At 41.2% G+C, this 18,744-nt stretch overlaps 2 protein-coding genes and 1 long non-coding RNA gene across 7 annotated transcripts; 2 read left to right on the top strand and 1 right to left on the bottom strand.

Moving 5' to 3' along the window:
- Positions 1–306: 306 nt before the first annotated feature.
- On the top strand, positions 307–3,006 carry MRPS17 (mitochondrial ribosomal protein S17). Of its 5 annotated transcripts, none has more exons than XM_042830095.1 (4): positions 319–383; positions 707–813; positions 1,646–1,792; positions 2,316–3,006. In XM_042830095.1, the coding sequence occupies exons 3-4, from the start codon at positions 1,670–1,672 to the stop codon at positions 2,604–2,606; spliced, it is 414 nt and encodes a 137-aa protein (XP_042686029.1). In that variant the 5' UTR covers positions 319–383; positions 707–813; positions 1,646–1,669; the 3' UTR covers positions 2,607–3,006. The 5 variants fall into 5 exon arrangements, with proteins under 5 accessions (XP_042686031.1, XP_042686028.1, XP_042686029.1 ...); XM_042830096.1 differs by having other exon boundaries at positions 343–358; XM_042830097.1 differs by lacking the exon at positions 707–813 and having other exon boundaries at positions 307–358.
- A 612-nt stretch (positions 3,007–3,618) lies between these two features.
- Positions 3,619–17,245, top strand: NIPSNAP2 (nipsnap homolog 2). Its single transcript, XM_042830183.1, has 10 exons — positions 3,619–3,704; positions 6,646–6,785; positions 6,864–6,909; positions 9,663–9,757; positions 11,764–11,834; positions 12,195–12,335; positions 12,791–12,822; positions 14,064–14,158; positions 15,193–15,276; positions 16,057–17,245. The coding sequence occupies exons 1-10, from the start codon at positions 3,619–3,621 to the stop codon at positions 16,119–16,121; spliced, it is 855 nt and encodes a 284-aa protein (XP_042686117.1). The 3' UTR covers positions 16,122–17,245.
- LOC122166421 lies at positions 5,067–15,438 on the bottom strand. Its single transcript, XR_006170800.1, has 2 exons — positions 15,162–15,438; positions 5,067–9,754 (listed from the first exon to the last, which is right to left on the bottom strand). It is a non-coding gene; the product is annotated as an uncharacterized LOC122166421 (long non-coding RNA).
- Positions 17,246–18,744: the final 1,499 nt, after the last annotated feature.

The raw sequence follows: 18,744 nt of genomic DNA, 5'->3' as shown, positions 1-18,744 counted from the left end.
AGTGCTGCGAGGAGGTGCTGAGGGATCTGGGATGGTTCAGTCTGGAGGAGGGATCTCAGGGGAGACATCATCACTCCACAACTCCCCAGAAGGAAGTTGTGGGATCAGCCTCTGCTCCCAGGTAACAGCAAAACGACAGGAGACGATGGCCTCGCATTGCGCCAGGGATGGGGTAATGAAAATTTATTCTCCAAATGAGCGATAGCGCACGGGAACGAGCCGCCCATAAAGGCGGTACATCCACCCCCCCCAGGAGGACCGCCTGCGCCTTCCACTCCTCCCCGGGACGCCCCGCCCCCCGCCGCGCGGCCTTTCCGGCCGAGGCCCCGCCCCTTCCGGCTCCGCTCTCTTAAGGCCGGTGAGGCGGCGCCGCGAAGGCTCTGGTAGCGAGTGGGCCGGGGGGCGGCGGGCTGAGAGCGGGCCTGGGCTGGACGGGCGGTTGTGGGGGGGCTCGGGCGGGGCGTGGGGCGTTCAGAGCTAACCGGTGAGCGGGGAACGGGAGGCTGGGCCTGGCGGACAGGCCTGTGGAGGGCTGAGGGGCCCTAGGGCCGTCTCTGTGTCCGTTCCTCTTCTCTGTGTCTTTTTCCTCCTCTCTGCGGCGCTGCCTCCCGTTCTCCTCGCAGCCCAGCGAGTGAGAGATGCTTGCTTTCTTGCTTGCCTCTCCCCGCCCAGCGGCCGCGTGCTGGTAGTTAGCACTGTTCTGCAGGTGGAGGACTCCTCACGCTTCTCTTTTCCGGGCCCCTGGGCCGTACAGCCGAGTGGAGGATGGTAAAAGCAGCCCCGTGCTGTGCTGCGTGAGGCGTTTCGTGCTGTGTATGTGCTCCTTTATTCTTTTGTTTTTAATGGTTTGCATATCTGAGCGAGCGTGGTGTTAAAAAGGAAGGTTCAGCAGGTGTTGGTAGTGCTTAGCAGTGCATAGGTGGAAAAAGGAGCATTCAGCAATTTTCATATAGACCCAAGCATCTTGATGTTCACCATCAGCTTTTCCTGTGACTCTAATTTGGGTGATACAGAAAGCACGCCCTGTTTAAGCAGAACTAATAGGGTTGGGAAGTGCAGTGGCTTGCAGAAATGAGTTCAACAGCTAATCGTGCTTGTTGTAGGTAAGGCAGCACCCGCAGCATGATGCCTTTTGCTTTGAGAAGTGTATTACTGTAGGTTCCAGGAGCTTGGCTGGTAATCATGTGATATACCCAAGTAAGTGACTTTGTGAGCTGCGTTTATAGGCTCCTGTGTTTGGGTTAGCTCCGGTCAGAATACACTCGGACTATTCCAGCAAAGTGAGCTGCTGGAGTATGAAGTCATACTAATTTCAGTGGGTATGCATTTTTCTCTCATGTATGAAATAGAGTTATTCAGAGGAATTTTTTGACCCTATGGGATAAGGTCTCATCCTAAAAGTTACTTCCAGCATTACTGCCATCCTGAAATAACTCCCTGTAAATGTGGGCATGTTTTCATCTTCTGATGATGTAATACAAGACTGAGGGAGTACCACAGAGTTTTTTGAACTGCTTGTATCTGCCCTGTTTTTCCCACAAAATCTAATTAAGCTGTCAGTCTAGAACTAAAATCACGATTTTCCTGTTGATCAGAAACTGGTTATTTTTGTGTTAAAATAACATGTCTGCTTGCTTGTTGCCAGGCACTGGATGACCATAACTAAACAATGTCTGTACCACGTGGAGCTGTCCATGCAAAATGGATAGTAGGGAAAGTCATAGGAACCAAAATGCAGAAAACTGCCAAAGTGAGAGTGACAAGGCTTGTACTAGATCCTTACTTACTAAAGGTAAAAGCTGGTTATCTTATCTTGCCAGATAACTTTTGTACTGTGCAGAGGAATGTTTTATTAATTTGACCCATGGAATTGTTGATAATTCTTCATGCTGCCAGTTCCCTAAACGACTTGTGCAGTGATTTGGCTGTGAGGATGAGTACAGAGGATGACAAGCAGTGTGTTTTGTCAGGATGCTTCCTATACACGTTGTCTGCTAAATGTTTCTTTGAAGTGCTTTGTCAGTGCACTTCTGAGTTGGAAAAGTAAGATTTGTGGGCTCACACTAATGTTTAATTAGTCAGTTTTCCAATAGATTCTGCAGGCATTATTCTGCATACATAATTGTAAGCATGCTTAGTGTTTGAATCTATATGTTGATGTGCCATAAGAGCATTTTTACTTGTAGATGCTTTTCAAACAGGGAACAATTAGTATTTTCTCCGTTTACGTGGAGAAAACTGGAACAAATAGGTGGTGTAAAAGTTTGCTTTGTTCGGAATCCTAATGCCAAAGTTTCCTTTTTTTCCTTCCGCAGTTCTTTAACAAGAGGAAAACCTATTTTGCCCATGATCCATTGCAGCAGTGTGTTGTTGGTGACATTGTTCTTCTTAAAGCTTTGCCTGAGCGGAGGAGCAAACACGTGAAACACGAACTGGCTGAAATTGTTTTCAAGGTTGGAAATGTCATAGATCCGATCACAGGAAAGCCCTGTGCAGGAACCAGGTTTCTTGAAAATCTGTCAGATTCAGAAAACCTGACAGAGGCAGATACCACCTATCTAAGTGAAAAACTCCAGGAACTTAAAGTTTGTTCAACAGACAAATAGTGGAGAAAATAATTAAAGGGGGCTTTCTAGCTCATCTCTGTCAGGGATGTTTGGGTCCCTGAAATTGTATGTTAAAATGTTTTGATGAAATTTGTAGTCAAAATATGTAGCAAGCATAGTTGCTTCTAAGGACAGATGTTCCAGATGAAAACTTGGTGCCTCAAATGAAAATATGGAAAGTGTGAGTTAAATGTTAATGCTTCATTTTGTTGCATGTAGTTCTGCCCAAAGTCTTGACACTTTCCAAAGCCAGCTGCTCACTTGGAATGACTCTTTTGTACCGAGAGACAAGAATACAACTGGGGTTGTTCTGATTGTTCTGTATTTCAGGTGATCTTCTATGATTTGTAGGCTTAACATGCTATTAAACCTTTTGAAAAGAAGTGTAGAAGCTTTAAAATGAGCTGCCTGCATGTGTCCTTATTTCCTCTGTAAGTTGCTCCTGCCACTCCTGTGTTAACTTATAATATCTGATGAAATTCAACCACTTGCCTTTATTATGGCAGTAAAATGAGAATGTTATCTTTGGGTAGCTTAGCATAGTTCTTGTAGCCTGTCCAAAGAGTATTTAGGTCTGGCAGAGATGAATCTCAGTGAGTTCCCAGCAGGAGATAGAAGCTGATAGGAATACAGCTTCTGACTTTGGGCTGTAGGTCTCTGTGGTTGATCTGCTTGTAGAAATGGCTGATATATAAGTAATTACAGCTGGCTGATTAAAGCCCGTATCTAAGTGGAAGGAAATCCGTGCTCCGACTCGTACTCAGGTGGATATACAGCGTGCAAATCCATCCCCAGCACGGGAAGGCAAACCCTTCAGCCCAACCCGGCGCTTCGGGGGATTTCAGCCTCGCTCCGAAAGCCACGGCGGGCGGTGAGGTCCGGGCCGGCCTTCCGCGCATGCATACTGCGGCCGCCACCGGGGCGTGGCTGGAGGACCCCCGCGCCGTTTGCGCCCCCCTCGGCCGCCGGCGGCGCTACAGCGCCGGCCCAGGAGGGAGGCGGCTGGAGCAAGATGGCGGCGCGAGTGCTGCTGCGGTGGAGCCCGGCGGGAGCGGGCGCCGTGCCGCGTATCCCGCCCGGCGGCGGCCTGGCCCTCAGGTGAGCCCTGAGGGGGAGGAGGCGGGCGGCCGAGGGCGGCTGAGGGAGGCGAGAGAGGGAGCGGCCCCGTACTCGCGGATCCCCCTCCCGACACACACAAACATATTGCAGATCCCCTCTCCCGCCTGGAAATGGCGCCCCTCTCGCGCCGCGGCTGAAGGGCCGGAGCCGGGCCCGCCGCCTTTCGCGGGGCGGGGAGCGCGGCCGCTGGGGCGTCCCTCAAGGTCACGGGCACTGAGGCCGGCCCCCGAGTCCGCCCAGGGGTGGGGATCGCGGACGTCCACCCCATTGCGAGTCGGAATCGCGGTCGGCAGGGCGGCAGTGCGTCCCCGGTCCGGCTGCCGTCCCGCAGCGCCGCCGCCCGCGCTCAGCGCTCCCAGCGGCCGGGCTTCATGGCGCCGCCCCGCGGTGCACGGCGGGCGTCGTCAGTGAGCGCTGCGGGCTGAGGCGGAGCGCGGTGCTGCCTCACGGTTGGAACGGGCGGCGCTGCCCGCGGGATCAGCGCTGCCGGCGGCTTTGTGAAGCAGATGCACGCTTTGGATGTGCACGGGTTGAACTTCTCTCGGCTTTGACGTCTGTATAGAACGCAAGTTAAAAACTGTCCGTTACAGACGAGTTGTTTTTCTTTCTCTTCCAGGCAGACATTGATTACTACAGAATCTAAATATTTGACCTGATACCTTCCGCTCTACCCAGTTTATACTGTATGCTAACACAGAAGTTAAGGCAGATGGAAATGTCCTCAGCAGCACTGTTAATTTAACACGACCAAGCTACTCGTTCTCCTCTTGTGGTCACAGGCCAATCTTTGTAGCAAGAAATCTGAGCCTTTAGATAACATTTGTAGAATAAGCATTTGCTAGCAGAGTTAAGCAGTGCCTTAAAAGGTTACATGAAAACTCTTTAATGAGCATTATTCCCAGAAAACAAAAAGTTGTGAAGTGTGGTGGTAATTCCCTATGGTGCATACATGTTCATTCTGTGCATTTACTTGTAATTTCATTAGTGGTATTCAGGTAATTTGGATCCAATGTTTTACTTCAAACAGATTTTATCATGCTGTGGAGCATGTTATTTAAAAGTGGATCTTTTGGGTGATGGATTAGTTTTGATGCTTATAACAAGTTGTCATTTAGTCCCTGGCTCTTCTCAAGGCAACCATGGGCACAGGTGGCCCAAGCAGGTGAGCTGGCAGTCAGCTCAGAGCATCTTGGTTTGTGGGTGTCCAGATGGACACCAGTAGTGTATCTCAGGGGAAATGGTGGTGAAAATTAAGGTTGTAGCATCTCAGATGAGACACACTGAGTGTCTGTTTTAATCAATTTCAGCTGTTACCATTCTTTATTGTAAGTGAAGTGAACATTTAGATGGCTAGTTGTGATTTATTAGTCATTGTTGACAAGGAACTTTACAAGTCCTGAGTAAAAGATTGCATAAACATCTGAAGTACTTATTTCATTCCTCACAGAAGAATGCTCTGAATATTAGTTTGCTAATTGCATTTAGTAATTGGAGGAGAATATGTCAGTACTGCACAGATCTCCCTTTAGATGAAAGAACAAGCACTGCAGGGCTGAAATGGAGTCCCACCCCCAGGAGCCCAGTTTTGTGTCCAGTGAGTAACAGTGCTTACTGTACAGGAGCTCTAAAAGAGCATGCCTTTATTGGGTGGGCTCTCCAGCGTGGCCTCAGGTGGGGCATGGTGCCTTCCTGTGGCACCTGGTGCAGGTATAAAACAGCTGTGCTGTGCCTCTCTCCTCCCTCAGTTGAGATCAGTGAAACCTCTTCTTCTGCACCACCCTCCTCTGGCAGCAGCTATATCATGGAATGCCCTTTTGAATGCTTGTACTCAGGAATGACCGCGCAGGAATGTGCTTGTATGATTTTCTAAGGTCAAATAAAGGACCGTCTTCAATAAATAAAACAAAATACTTACCAATTACTTCTTAGCATTGAAGATTGTCTTGGCTGTGGTTGTTTTGGTACTTACTATTTCTCTGCTATAAAATACTTCTCAGTTCATCCGCTTCCACAGGGTATCCCAGTTCATTAGTTTTCAAATGCTGATTGTTGAGGAGTGCTGCTGGTGTGAATTGCTTTTCTGCAATACAAACAACTGTGTTCTCTGAGATTTTTTTTCCACCAAAAGAAGTTGATATTTTCTTCTCCTTTTTTTTTTTTTTCTTTGAGGAATTGTCAGGAAGTTTTGATACTGGAAGAGAGATTTGTACCTGAAGATCGAAACCTGTCATCTGGATCTCATAGTGGTGCAGGGTATAAAGTTGGCTTCTGAGATAGAAAATGTGCTGCCACTTTCTTAGTATTTCAGAGAAATAGTTCAGTATTTCAGCAAAAACTCTGTATCAAAAGGGTAAAGTGAAGGAAGTGCTTCTTTTGAGGAAGAAGAAAGAACATTCAAGATTGGGGGCATAAAGGTTCAGTTAAATACAATAGATGTGTCACTTAACTTTTCCTTTCCAGAGCTGTATTTAAGCAAACATAGGAACATATGGCACTTACTTTCCTATTTACACTGTACAAATCTTTCCTTATGCTATTTCTTGCTCTTTTTCACTCCTGTATACATCAAGACAGACATTGGGTAAATATGCTTCATTAGAAAGAATATAAAAAGACAACAAAGGCAGCCAACTACCCATTTCTTACCCATTTGCTTACAAAGAATGAGAGTAGAGAGTGCATGGTTAAGTGTTCAGCTCTGTATCACATAAAATGGTTTGTGAGGAGGTAATTTTTCCCACTGTGAAAAGAGCTGCCTTTACCTTGCTGCCAAGTGGCTCAGTGGAAAGACTGAGGAGCAGAGTTGGATGTAACTGTTTTAATTTTGTTTGTATTATACTTGATCGTGCCCGTCTTCCCTGCATTATGGGCATTTTCAAGACGTGCTCAGTGACAGTGTAATGTACTTGTTGATATGTAGGGGGATGGTATCTTCAGCTAGCAGACCTCGTGAAGACAGTTGGTTAAAATCGCTATTTGTTCGCAAAGTCGATCCAAGGAAAGATGCTCACTCCAACCTTCTAGCCAAAAGAGAGACCAGCAGTCTGTATAAACTACAGAGTGAGTGTTATTCTTATGTTTAACGTTACAGTTTCTCTGTTCCATTCCTGCATTTCTCATCTACTGTTGTTGTTTCAGTTCACAATGTAAAACCAGAATGCCTAGAGGCCTACAACAAGCTTTGGTAAGTGTGCGTGTTATGTTTTCACATCTCAGACATGTTGATTTGACCATAAGCATTCTAAAAATTGGCAAATGCAATAAATATTTGTGGGGAGGTGGACGAATTCAGCTTTTGCTTTCAGGGTATGATGGTAAATAGATGTTGTTATTCTTGGAGAAAGATGGCAAAAGGTACTTGACTCAGATCACCCCTTACTTTCCCTTTTGGAAGTGTCATTTCTTAATCTGCAGTTCAGGGTGATGCCTTTTGTGCAAACACAGGTGAAGTTTGTTGGAATAGCTTCCTTCCCACCCTTAGCTTTACAATAGCAATTAGATCCTTACATGCTAGTATGCCCCCCCAACTCCTGCCATGTAGGAACTTGCTGGCAGGTATTATTGTCTTCATATAGGAAGGAAAGGGAGAGATCACTGGTAAGTAAAGCTGCATGCCAGTGTTGAAGTATAGTTTGGAGGAGATTTTGAAAATGCATGATTTGATTCTTCCTCAGTTCATCTCTGTCTTCTTTCTACAAAGTTACATTACTGAGAGATGTACTTTAAAGAGCTAAGCAGGCTTTGGATAGGATCTGTGTGTTGGGATGATAACCTCCAGAGAGAGCAGTGCTCTCATTAGTTATCCAGAAAGTCACAGCTTTCTAAAATGCATGAAGAGTAATGTTTAAAATGTACTGATTCAGGAACCAAATTAGAGAAATATTAGCCCTGTCCTGCATACATGATGCCAATACTGAATGTATAAATTGGAAATATAGTAGAGCTCCCATGTTTGGAAACAGCAGGGTTTCCCACTGTCCTTGATCACGTTGTCAGTGCAATAAAACATTCTCAGTACAGAGGTACCAGGTTTTAGCAGTGGTGGATTGACTGGGACATGAGTTGGGCTGGAGAGTAAGGAAGTTCACACCTCCTCATTTATGTCCTCAACTCTGTTAGGAGTTCTTTGTCCAACATTGTCTAACTTAGCCATATTAAGCTTTGAAATGGGTCTAGATAACCCAAACCTGTTTTCCTTATTGTACAGTTACTTTATGACAGAAGGTATATTTACCTTTAACCTAAAACTTTAACCTAAAAAATACATATACAGAGAGGCATGACTAGCATTCAGCCCTCTTTCTGTTTAAAAGCTTAATATAAACACATCCAATTATATGAGGCAGAGAGCCACTTCTCTGTGTATCGCGTGAGCTACCTAGATGTAGCATGAAAGCAGAGGCTTTTATTCTCAAGGAAAGAAATGATAACAAAGAAGGAAACTGCTGATAGCAGCCAGATGAAGTATGTGGGGTTAAATGTCTTCTTTCCAAACTAAGGATAGTTGAAGTATTGAAGGGAAGGAGGAAACTTGAGAAGGCAGAAATTAAGAAATGAAGGCGCTTCTGAACTTCCCTTCTTCCTCCCCCTAAATTAAGCATGAACAAGCAAATTCCTTAGAAAGATTAGTCAGCATGTGTTCATAAAGGAAGAACATAACGAAGGCAATTAGGAGAACACTTCATGAATCACTGTGGGTAAGGATCTCCTTCTGAAGAAGTTGTAAGTTATTTTTAAAAGGAAAAAGATGGTTTTCAAGTCTGTGAATGACATCATACCGTGTCTTTTTTTAATATATTTTGGAAAAATACCTTTAGTGGTTACTGTAGTAATAATTTAACGTTCCTGCTTAAAGCTGCCTCTCTAGGATCTTGTTATGCTTTGCAAAACCAAACTGATAGTGACTGCAAACATCACTGGAAAGTTTTCTGTTGTATAATTTCCACTGTAATGAGAAATACTGAAATATAAATTGGTGATGAAGTTTGTTGTGGGTCATCAAGAAAGTCAGTGGTAGAACCAAGAGGAAGACTTGCATATTCTGATTGTGTGTCAGGACAAGACCAGCCTACTTGCTATTACTTGATACCTTGCAGAAATACTGCCTGTTGGCTGCAGGGTAAGAGTAGTAATTATTCAGGGGAAAATATTAAAAGGCAAAGTTCAACCAGCCCAATAGACATTCATCAGTGTTCATGCAGTGAAAGCTGACTTAACCAAGTTAGCTGTCAGGAAAACTTAATTTCCCAATGTTAATGTAAGTCACCTTTTAAAGTTTGAAGAAGCACTGCCTTTACTGAAAATAGTCAAACAGAAATTTGGTGTTAGTCGTGTTTTCATGGCAGTTTCATCACGTGCTTCACTGATAAGTTGCCTCAAACTAGATCTGCTTTCTGAAGCCTTGGAGGAAGCAGTAAGGCAGCATAGTATTGAGCACAGCCTTCATTTGGTCAATCAAAACACTTGTTTTTATTAATCAATTTAATTAATTAATTTTTATTAATAACATTGTTGCTGGTAAAGAAGAAAGCCTGTCCTTTTCTACTGTTGTGTATTGTGTTGATGAAGAAAACGTTTTCCTAAAGCAAATCACCCGTGTAGCTAGGCTGTGCTTCCTGTGAGACATCCTGCTGTTTGTTTCCCTAATGTGTTGGATAACCCAGGTGTTATCACGTAATTCATTGCATCCAGAGTGTTCTACCATGGTGTGCATTTGTCATACAGTAAGAAATAGTAGCACTCACCTTATTTTTATGTAGACCTGTAGCTATCTTTCCCCTCGCAAAGCAGATTCTTGTATTTCAGCTTTCTCTTCTGAAACGTAGAGCTTGTGAATTTTCGTACCATAATGATAAACGTGTGGTGATTTGTTATACATATCAACTGTAGCCTCCCTGAAGGAAATGCAACATAGTGTCTGTATTCCTTGTTTTCAAGTCAAGAGGTGCTGCCAAAGATTCATGAAGAAAAACACTACCCATGTGCACTGGTGGGGACTTGGAACACGTGGTACGGAGAGCAAGATCAGGCTGGTAGGAGATAGAAGTACAACAGAATGTAAAACCATACAAGTGAAACGTGTGCTTGGCAGGTTTCTTCTCTTTAAATCATCTCTGTTGATAGTAAACCTTTAGCAACGTATACAGTGAGGATGTGTGTGCATCGGTATCAGTAGTCGTATTAACATTTGCAGTGCTTGCTATTTGTCTTGTTGAGTTTGACAGTGAAGCTTTTAATTCCTAAAGCTTGTCCTCTCGTTAATACTTTCCTGTTTTCCAGGTGGTAGATTAACAATTGGAGAAACCCTGGTCAAATTTGCTCCTGTAATATTTTGCAGGCACGGATTGTGTTCCTGAATACTTAAGCCAAAGGCTTTCAGAGACAGAGTTGCATTGGCTTATAAGCCAAAAAAATAAAAAGCTTTACTCAGACTTTCATACTGCAACTGCTATATGATAATGAAATGCAAATCATAATGCCATCTGAAAAAAGGAGTGCATTGTAAACTCACAATAATCTAAATCTTTACTGGGGGTTTTCTGTTCATGTTCTTATAAGGATACCACCTAACAATGCAGATTGAAAATACATTGAACTAGAAAGCACTGAAGAGCTGCTACAGAGGTAACTGCAAAGAGACTTGTGCAGAAAGAAAACCTGAACAATTTCCTGGGCTCTGGGGAAAGGAAAGAGTGGGAAACCAAAACAGAGTGGTGTGCCAATGCTTGTTTTGTGGTAGAAGCTCTGTGCTTAGAGCTGTGCTAGGGTCACTGTCACTGCTTTGTTATCCAAGAAGCCCTGTGCACAGCAGGGTGGTTGGAACTAGATGATCTTCCAACCCAAGCTGTTCTGTGTTTCAGTGTTTCAGTACACCCAGTAATTTTTCCTGCATTCACGGCACATTGGAATATTGACACTGCACAAATGTGAGGAAATGACTGGAGATAAACCAAACAATATCTGCGAAAGAATTCTTAAAAGTTGAAGGGAAAGTGGGCAATAATTGAAATGAGAATGCTTAGCCAAATCTCATTCATTGTTTTTGTAATGTATTAACACAGACTATATCTATAATTGCATCCATAGCTTGGCTTGAAAGTGTTATTGCAACAGTTCTGGCAGTATAATAAAGCAGATTATGGGCTTTTTTTCTTGTTCAGTACTTGTACTGGGGCTTTGTTAATACTGTCTGGATATATCAAATTTGCCCTGGGGAGTAGGCAATAGAAGCAGGCATACTGGATGAATCTGCTGTCATAGTGAAGTGCTTTATACATTAGTCTTGAGTTCACTCTGCTGGAAAAGGCTCAGGACTTCTGGATAGGAGAGCAAATTGCTTTTCTGACTCTCTGAGTTGAATTATTGTTGCCTTGCTTTATTAAGTGCTTGTAAATAGATCTAGTTAGGATTTATTAGAGCCTCTTTAAGGAGAGAATACTTTGAAAAGACTGTCAAATGCAAATACCTATTCTGAAATTTTGATGTTTTAATGGGGAAAATCCTAACAAAAATGTAACAATTGTGGCACATTTAGATAAATTCTGGTATGCTTTTTTAATTTAACGTTTACCACAAAAATAACACTTGCATCAATTTTTGGCATCTTGCTGAAAGTTTCTTATGCTCTTTTGCTTGAGTAACTTGCTGAACTAAAAAGTCTACTACTCCCTTGCTCTTAGATGAAATAGTTTTAAAAGATCTTTATGAATAAAGTCAACCCCTTCAATTGAATCTCATTTTAAATTACAGTCATGTAAAGTCATCACACTTTACTAGCATGGCAACAAAACCTCCTCTTAGAAATCTTCCTCTTCAGATTAAACTGTGCAGTTTTTGAAAGAACACTTTGCAAAAAGCAGATGATTCTGTTAAAGTGTTCAAATGTGCAGTACTTTAATGAAAATCTTGTTTAAACCTGCTACATGACTTGTGTTATTGTATAATTCTGCTCTATGAAAAGCATTTTGTACTGTGATATTCCATGAGTTTTGCTGTTTGCTCACAACGTCCATGAAAATACTTCCTTCTTCTGTTTCAGTTCACCTATGGAGGTATGAGGGAGGCTATCCAGCTCTCAATGAGGTCATGAGTAAACTCCGTCAAAATAAGGTAAATCTTGGGTTTTGCTACAGGTGGTTAAAGAAAAGAACGTAGAATAGAGCAAAACAGTTGGACACCTGCTTTTACTGATCACCTTCTCTGCAAGCTTATTGCAAGCAGATTGGAAGAGATCCAGATTCAGAAATACTGAGTCTTAATGTTATTGATTCTCAGATCTCTATTAAAATGCAAGCTGAAGTTTTCAAAGATGCCAGGGGAATTTGGATGCCTTTGCAGTTTAAAGGATTTCAGTGTCCAAAACCTCAGTATAGTACTGAAAAATCTAAACCACTGTAGGGGACACACTGTAGGGTTTTTTTGTTGTTGAAACATAACACACAGTTTGATAATGACCACATTGTTTTTAAGGAGTTCACAGAGTTTCGCAAAGAAAGAGGCAACATGCTTCTGTCTCGCAAGAACCAATTACTGTTGGAATTCAGCTTCTGGAATGAACCTGTTCCCAGAGAGGGGCCGAATATTTATGAACTGAGATCCTATCAACTTAGGGTAAGTTTCAGGGTTTTTTATTTTTTAAGCTATATGATGTCATAAAATGTTCAAAGAGTGTTTATACGATGCGGATGGAAAACAGGCCTTGTCTTAAAAACCTGGTTCTTATCAAAGCTGATGGCTGAGTCACTGCTGCTCTCAAAGTGTGGGGTCCAAAATGAAGGCAGGCTCCAACGAGATGCTAATGTCTCCTGTGAAGGGCTGGAAATCTTGTGTTTTAATTTGAGGGAAACTTCTGGAAAATGACTAAGAACTAATATAGTAAGTAAATTGAGTAATTATAGATGATTATAATATGCTTATCACTTAAAGGAAGTGGTTTCATTATTAGTGTTTCCCATATGTAAATGTGAGTACCATCAAAATACTGCAGGTTTTTTTTTTGTGAGTACTGTCAAAATACTGCAGTTTTCTTTAAGCTACAATCTTAACAGTCTGTTTTGTTCTTGTAGCCTGGAACTATGATTGAGTGGGGAAATTACTGGTAAGTACTGCCTTAGCACTTTTGTTTTTGTCTTTGAGAGATGTGTGTTTAAAAGTTATGAAGTGGAAGTGACAGAATGGTACTGAAGCATTTCAGGCACCCAGTTAATGGTCTGCTTCTGTTCTCGGGCAACTTGTAAAATAGTTCTTTGACCCTCAGTTTATCCTTTGAGGAAAGGAAAAGGAATTCTTTATGCAAACAGTGCTGTGGGCTGAGTGGTTTGGTTTTCTTTCACATAAGCCTTTTAGTTAGATATCATATAGTAGAAATAAGAAATAATTTATTTTGAGTAGAAAGCACTGCTCGTTGAAGGATGCTTTTAACTTCTTAAGAGCGCATTCTTCTTCCACAACTTCAGCACCAGCAAAAATTGACTTATTTTTCTTTCAGGTATTCTAAGTCTTGACTCTTTCAATCTTTGAAAGCTAAGTTGCTTCTTGAAAACCTATGGAGCAGCACATTTGTATTGTAGCGTGTAGGTTAAAAACATTTGAGACAGTGTCCTCTTGAGTGTATGCTTCTAATTCTGACTTACTCGACAGTAAGTTTCTTTCAGTTCATACTCAGTAAGTTCGTGCAGTTTGTGATTGGTAGTTAACTAACTTGGAATATTTTCAATTATTTTGACAGAGGTGAGGACTTGGATTTTTAGTTTATCCATAGTCATTGGCATAATTCATTTGATTACAGTAATTTACCATTAAATTGAATTTCAAATTTTTACATAATAGGCATGTCTACAATAGTACCAGTCTGTTTTAGAAGGTGAAACAGGTTTATAATTTGAAAAGATACTGATCTTGTTCACACAACAGATCACGGACTGTCACAAAACAGAGATCCACGTGAGACAAAAAACTGTATTCTGTGACCAGAAAATCCGTGGTGAATGGGTGTGACAAAGGCAAGGGGACAGAAGCGCAAGGTTTTAGTTTGAGAGCTGAATACTGGACAAGCAGTTATCAGTTTAATGGATCTAATCTTGAAAATGGTGATTAATGCACAGTCTGATGAAACCACAGGCCTCAAATTTTAGGACGTTCTGACAAGATGTAGGCATCTTTTAACTACTTAGTGCTAGAAATCAACGGGCTTAGGTTTTTTTCCTCATTTTGAATTGAGAAGGTGTGCAGTAAATGCTGTTTAACTTTTGGGACTCTGTTCACATCTGCTTTCTCTTCAGTTATCATTCATTTGCTACCAGGTCTGTTGTACTTAAAGACTCCTCCTCTCTTCTGTAGGGCCCGTGCAATCCGTTTCCGACAAGATAAAAACGAAGCAGTTGGAGGATTTTTCTCACAGATTGGACAGCTGTATATGGTTCATCACCTTTGGGGTAAATGTGTTTATTTTAACTGGCTTTTTTCTCAGTCAGCCTCTAACAGACTGTTGACTTTGCCCAGGGGACAAGGTTGTTACAAAAGTTGGAGGAATGCCTTAACGAGTTTTTTCTTTTACATCAGCTATGTTGATTTTCTGTATTTTTGCATAGACAACTTTATTTTTGAAAGAAACAAGCAGAACTGAACATTTTATGTTTTGTCTTCTTTCTGTCAAGTTTCTTAAGGGCTTTTCTTATCTACTTGATTGCTTTCAATAATATAAGCATGACAACTCAGATCCTGCCCTCTCTTTTTTCCATCCCCGTTTATGCTGAAGTGAGATTTTTACAGCTTAGTTTGAAGCATCACACATAACACATAAAAGAAGGGAAGTCAAGCAGAAATTTACATTATAGCAGTACAACATTGTGGCTTACTCCACTTGTTAATTTCTACTGATGCTTAGGTTCCTTCTACTCTAGGATTATTTTGCCTTGAAGAAACTGATTGTCTAATGTTTATTTTAGAAAACACGCAGTATTAACTTCAGATCTTGACAATCCAGAACATTGTATTCCAGCTTTAGAAATGTGATCCCCTCCACCCACGTAGAACTCTGTTGCGTTATCTCCCTTATCTATTTTAAGACATTTCTCCCTGCCACATTTAGGCTTCCTCATGCTGCCCCTGATAGCCTTTATTGCATTTAAAAACTACCATCAGTACACAGGTTGGTTTGTTGGCCGTTTTTTACAGAAATGCTCATGATCAGGGGTGAATGCTTTACAGAACACTGATGACTGTTTACCCACCACCACCCAAAACACTCCAACCATGCAGTACTTACATGGTGTAGCATTTGCAAAGTACATTTTGCTCTCTTCCCCAGTTCCTTCTATTTGCACTGGTTTGAGTGTTCCTTTTTGTGGAGAACATCTCAATTTGTAGTCTTGTAATAACACATGAGAATACTTTTAAGGTAGCTGTACATACGTAGAAGGAAAAGGAGTTACTTACAAGCTTTGTGCTCGCTGTTGTCTCTTGCCAGCTTACAAAGATCTCCAGACCAGAGAAGATATAAGGAATGCTGCGTGGCACAAACCTGGCTGGGATGAGCTAGTCTATTACACAGGTAACATATTAACTCCTTTGGAATGCTGGAGGCAGACCTTTCTGCAGGCCATTATTCTTATTCTTCATTACGTTGTTCAATGATAAGAAGTTTTGCGTCTCTGTGTTATGTGTGTGTGTTCAGTTTTGCTGCTCTAAGGAGTCACATTTCACTAAGCTGTAAAGGGAGTTTTGCAATTGATTGTCCAAACTTTGGAGGCCTTGCATAATTGCTAAAAAAAAATTCTATTGTTTACAGTAAATTTTCATTTCAAATGCCTCTGCAGGAGAGGAGCAGGTTTATGTAAATGCTTAAGTTGTGTCCAGCAATCTAGGAAGCTAACAGTAAAATGTATCTGTATATTAAATTGTTACCTCTAATATTTCACTTAAGTACTGGAGCCTTAGTAAATGCTTTCCTTTGAGATGGGAAATTAGACTTTGGAACTGATACCTGGAGGTCGCTCAGATCAAAGATAGCTTTCATTACAGAACTCAGAGAAGTATGCTAAAAATGTCAGATTTTAGTCCTGTGAGCTTTATTTCACAGAAAACATAGCAGAAAAAATGTAAGATATCTTTTGGCTTCAAAGGAGCAGACAAATTACATGAAAAAAATCACAGGTTTCTCAAAATGACTGTGCTTCAGTTATGGAACTATTGGTGGTTACTGGTGATTTGGCATGCACAGGCTGGGGGGTAATTTGAAGACAATAGTATCTGTTGGAAGTGGGCATGCAGAGCTGTTGATGGTCTCTGGTAGTGAAATTAAACCCTCTCTCTTTTCTTTTTTTTTTTTCAGTGCCCCTTATTCAGGAAATGGAATCCAGAATCATGATACCATTGAAGATTTCTCCACTTCAGTAAAGTCATTGATTTATTTGTGCCTACATAGATAAAGTGACAAGTATTTGTCTTAATTAATTTATGGTATACATTGTATATCATAGTCAAAAATATAAAAGTACTGTATTGAGCTTATAAAGGAGACCTCTTTTCTTCAGAACCTAATGACCTTTTGCTCTTGGGATTGTACCAGGAAAAAAAAGAAATACAGGACCGTAGCTAAAAGGTTGGTTAACGTAAAGAAACTCCTCAGGTTAACTATGGTGTATGGTATTTAATATCTCCTCCTGGATAGAAAATGCCCAGTGTTCACAACAGCAATAGAATGGAGTGGTTATAGTTGCTGTGGCCTTTGTGTAGCGTTTATAACGACTGCAGATTGCAAAAACATATGGGGATGTTCTGAAATCAGGAGCTTTGAAACCCTCAGGCAGTTCACCTAACTTTCCAGCAGAGCTGAAATCAGTAAAGTAGCTCCAAATTTATGAATAGGCGGTTACTAATTGAGGGTAATATTATCTCTCACATGATAGCTTACAGAGAATAGGGCATTCTGTTTCGCAAGGACGTTGAAGCTTGTTGAAACCTAACTACGTGTTTTTCTAGCTATCAACACGTGGAATTAATTTTGTGAAATTATTTAGAGCCTTTTTAAAAAAGTCTGACCCACTGCTTTCAAAGAGATACTGACATGACGTGATTGTCTGAACATCCTGCAGAGAATCAACTTCAGTGGAATACATTTATCTCTAGGTATAACTCAAAAATCTAGGAAAAGGGGTTTTATTTAATAAGCAGTCATGACTTCAGACATATGCTTGATCAGGTGTTTCACTAACTGTACAGTGGGTACTCAAGAATTAATGTGTGAAACTGACGCATGTTGAGTCAATAGGATTGGCATAGAGCAATGTACCATTATGTCCAGTTCTATTTTGATTTCACTTTTAGACTAGAAAATGTCAACACTTTTAGTGTCTGCGATGATGTGAACATCCTGTAAGTGAAAATAATGTTCTCTCTTCAAAGTGGCTGCAAGAATCAGTGTAACACAGAGAATGTTCAAATCAGTTACTGAATGTCAATTTATACATTTCAGTGAGTATCAGGAAAAACATCAGTCAATAAAATCCTTTTAATTTTCACATGTTACTGGCACCATATACATATTGCACCATCTGTCTTTTCTCTCATCTTGCAGTGTTTCTGATGAACAGTTTCAGTAATTGCATAGAACACATTTCAGCTTAGTGAGTCGGTGTCACTTCCAGTAACAGCATTTCTCAGTATTCGGCTCTCTTTCTCCAAAATTAATTTACAATATTGCCATTATACACCCTTTTCTTAAATGTTTTAAGTGCTATGGTGATAAATACAAAATACTTCTCCATTTTCTCCGTAAGTTACGCTTTTTCTGTTCTAATTTCTTCCTTGTTCTCACGTAAAACACACCACACTCTTACCTTCTTCTTGGACAGAATCAATTTGATCTGATTGTGTTGGTTTTATATTTGCTTTCTGTATATGTTGTCAGCTGATTATGGGATTTTACTGAGTAAACTTCTCTACTGTATTAGCTTAAAGTTCTCAGCTTGGTGTGGTTAATGTGCCACCACTTCAGCTGAGTTATGTGATCAGTGCTGTCATTTGGGTCATTTGGGACTTTTCCAGACTTCTGGAGCTACTTTTAGCTACAAAAAAACAAAACAAAAACAAACAAACAAACAAAAAAACCATCAGTTTGCAGTCCTTGTTATTTTTGCCAATATCCTCTCTTTTCTTCTTGTTCCTAGAGGGCTCACCAGGTAATCTAACCCTCATAACCAGCCATCTTGGTGACAGAAAAAGGATTTATTTTTTACATTTATGCATTTTTGGAGTTAAAGGATTTTGTGGATTCTGTTGCAATCCACATTTCTCACCTTCAGCCAGGAACAGTAGGAATTCAATATAGTTGGGCATAACTCTTGTTATTTTAAGGCCCATTAAGTTTTGCATGAGTCAAATCTGTAAGGAATAACGGGATGTTCTGCACATGGCACAAGCCTCCTGCCTCTTTGTGTTACCTAAGATCAGAATTCTTGGTAGTGTTGCCACACGTTATAAATGAGCATGTTGTCATCCTGTGCTGCAAACTCATGCTGTGTCCATCACTGGAGAGGCACGGCTTCCTGCTACTTTAGTTAAGTATGTGAGGTAAACTCATAAACCTTAGCATGCTAAGTGATGATGACAGTCTTTCCTTACTTACCATTGCCTGAGCCTTTTTTGAAGTTGGCTTTCTCCTGTTGTGAACATTATTGTGATTTTTTCCCTCTTAGTGTCATGGCCCACTTTGCTTTCTTCTTTTGGCTCACAGAATATCAGCGTTTCTTAGCAGAATGCATAACTGAAGTCACTTTCCAGTGATTGGAAAGCAGGGAATAATGCCTGTGACAGTTTCTGGTAATTGCTAATTTCTGATCCAGTCATAGCACTGTGATGAAGACACAAACTGAAGTTTTAGTGGTCCTGTAGTCTTCTTAGAAAGATGACAAATTGTCCTTCTTCAAAAGTTCCCTCATGGAAATTGAAGGTAGAACTAAAAGCAACTCTGTCTCGTGAATAATCACGTAGAAATAAAACATTTTATATGAAGCAGCAT

Source organism: Centrocercus urophasianus, unplaced genomic scaffold (assembly GCF_019232065.1).
Source record: "Centrocercus urophasianus isolate 14NV4802_14NV808 unplaced genomic scaffold, USGS_Curo_1.0 seq_33, whole genome shotgun sequence".
NCBI lineage: Eukaryota > Metazoa > Chordata > Aves > Galliformes > Phasianidae > Centrocercus > Centrocercus urophasianus.
Note: the sequence above shows the minus strand (reverse complement) of the source record. Positions and strands in the feature narration are given on the sequence as shown.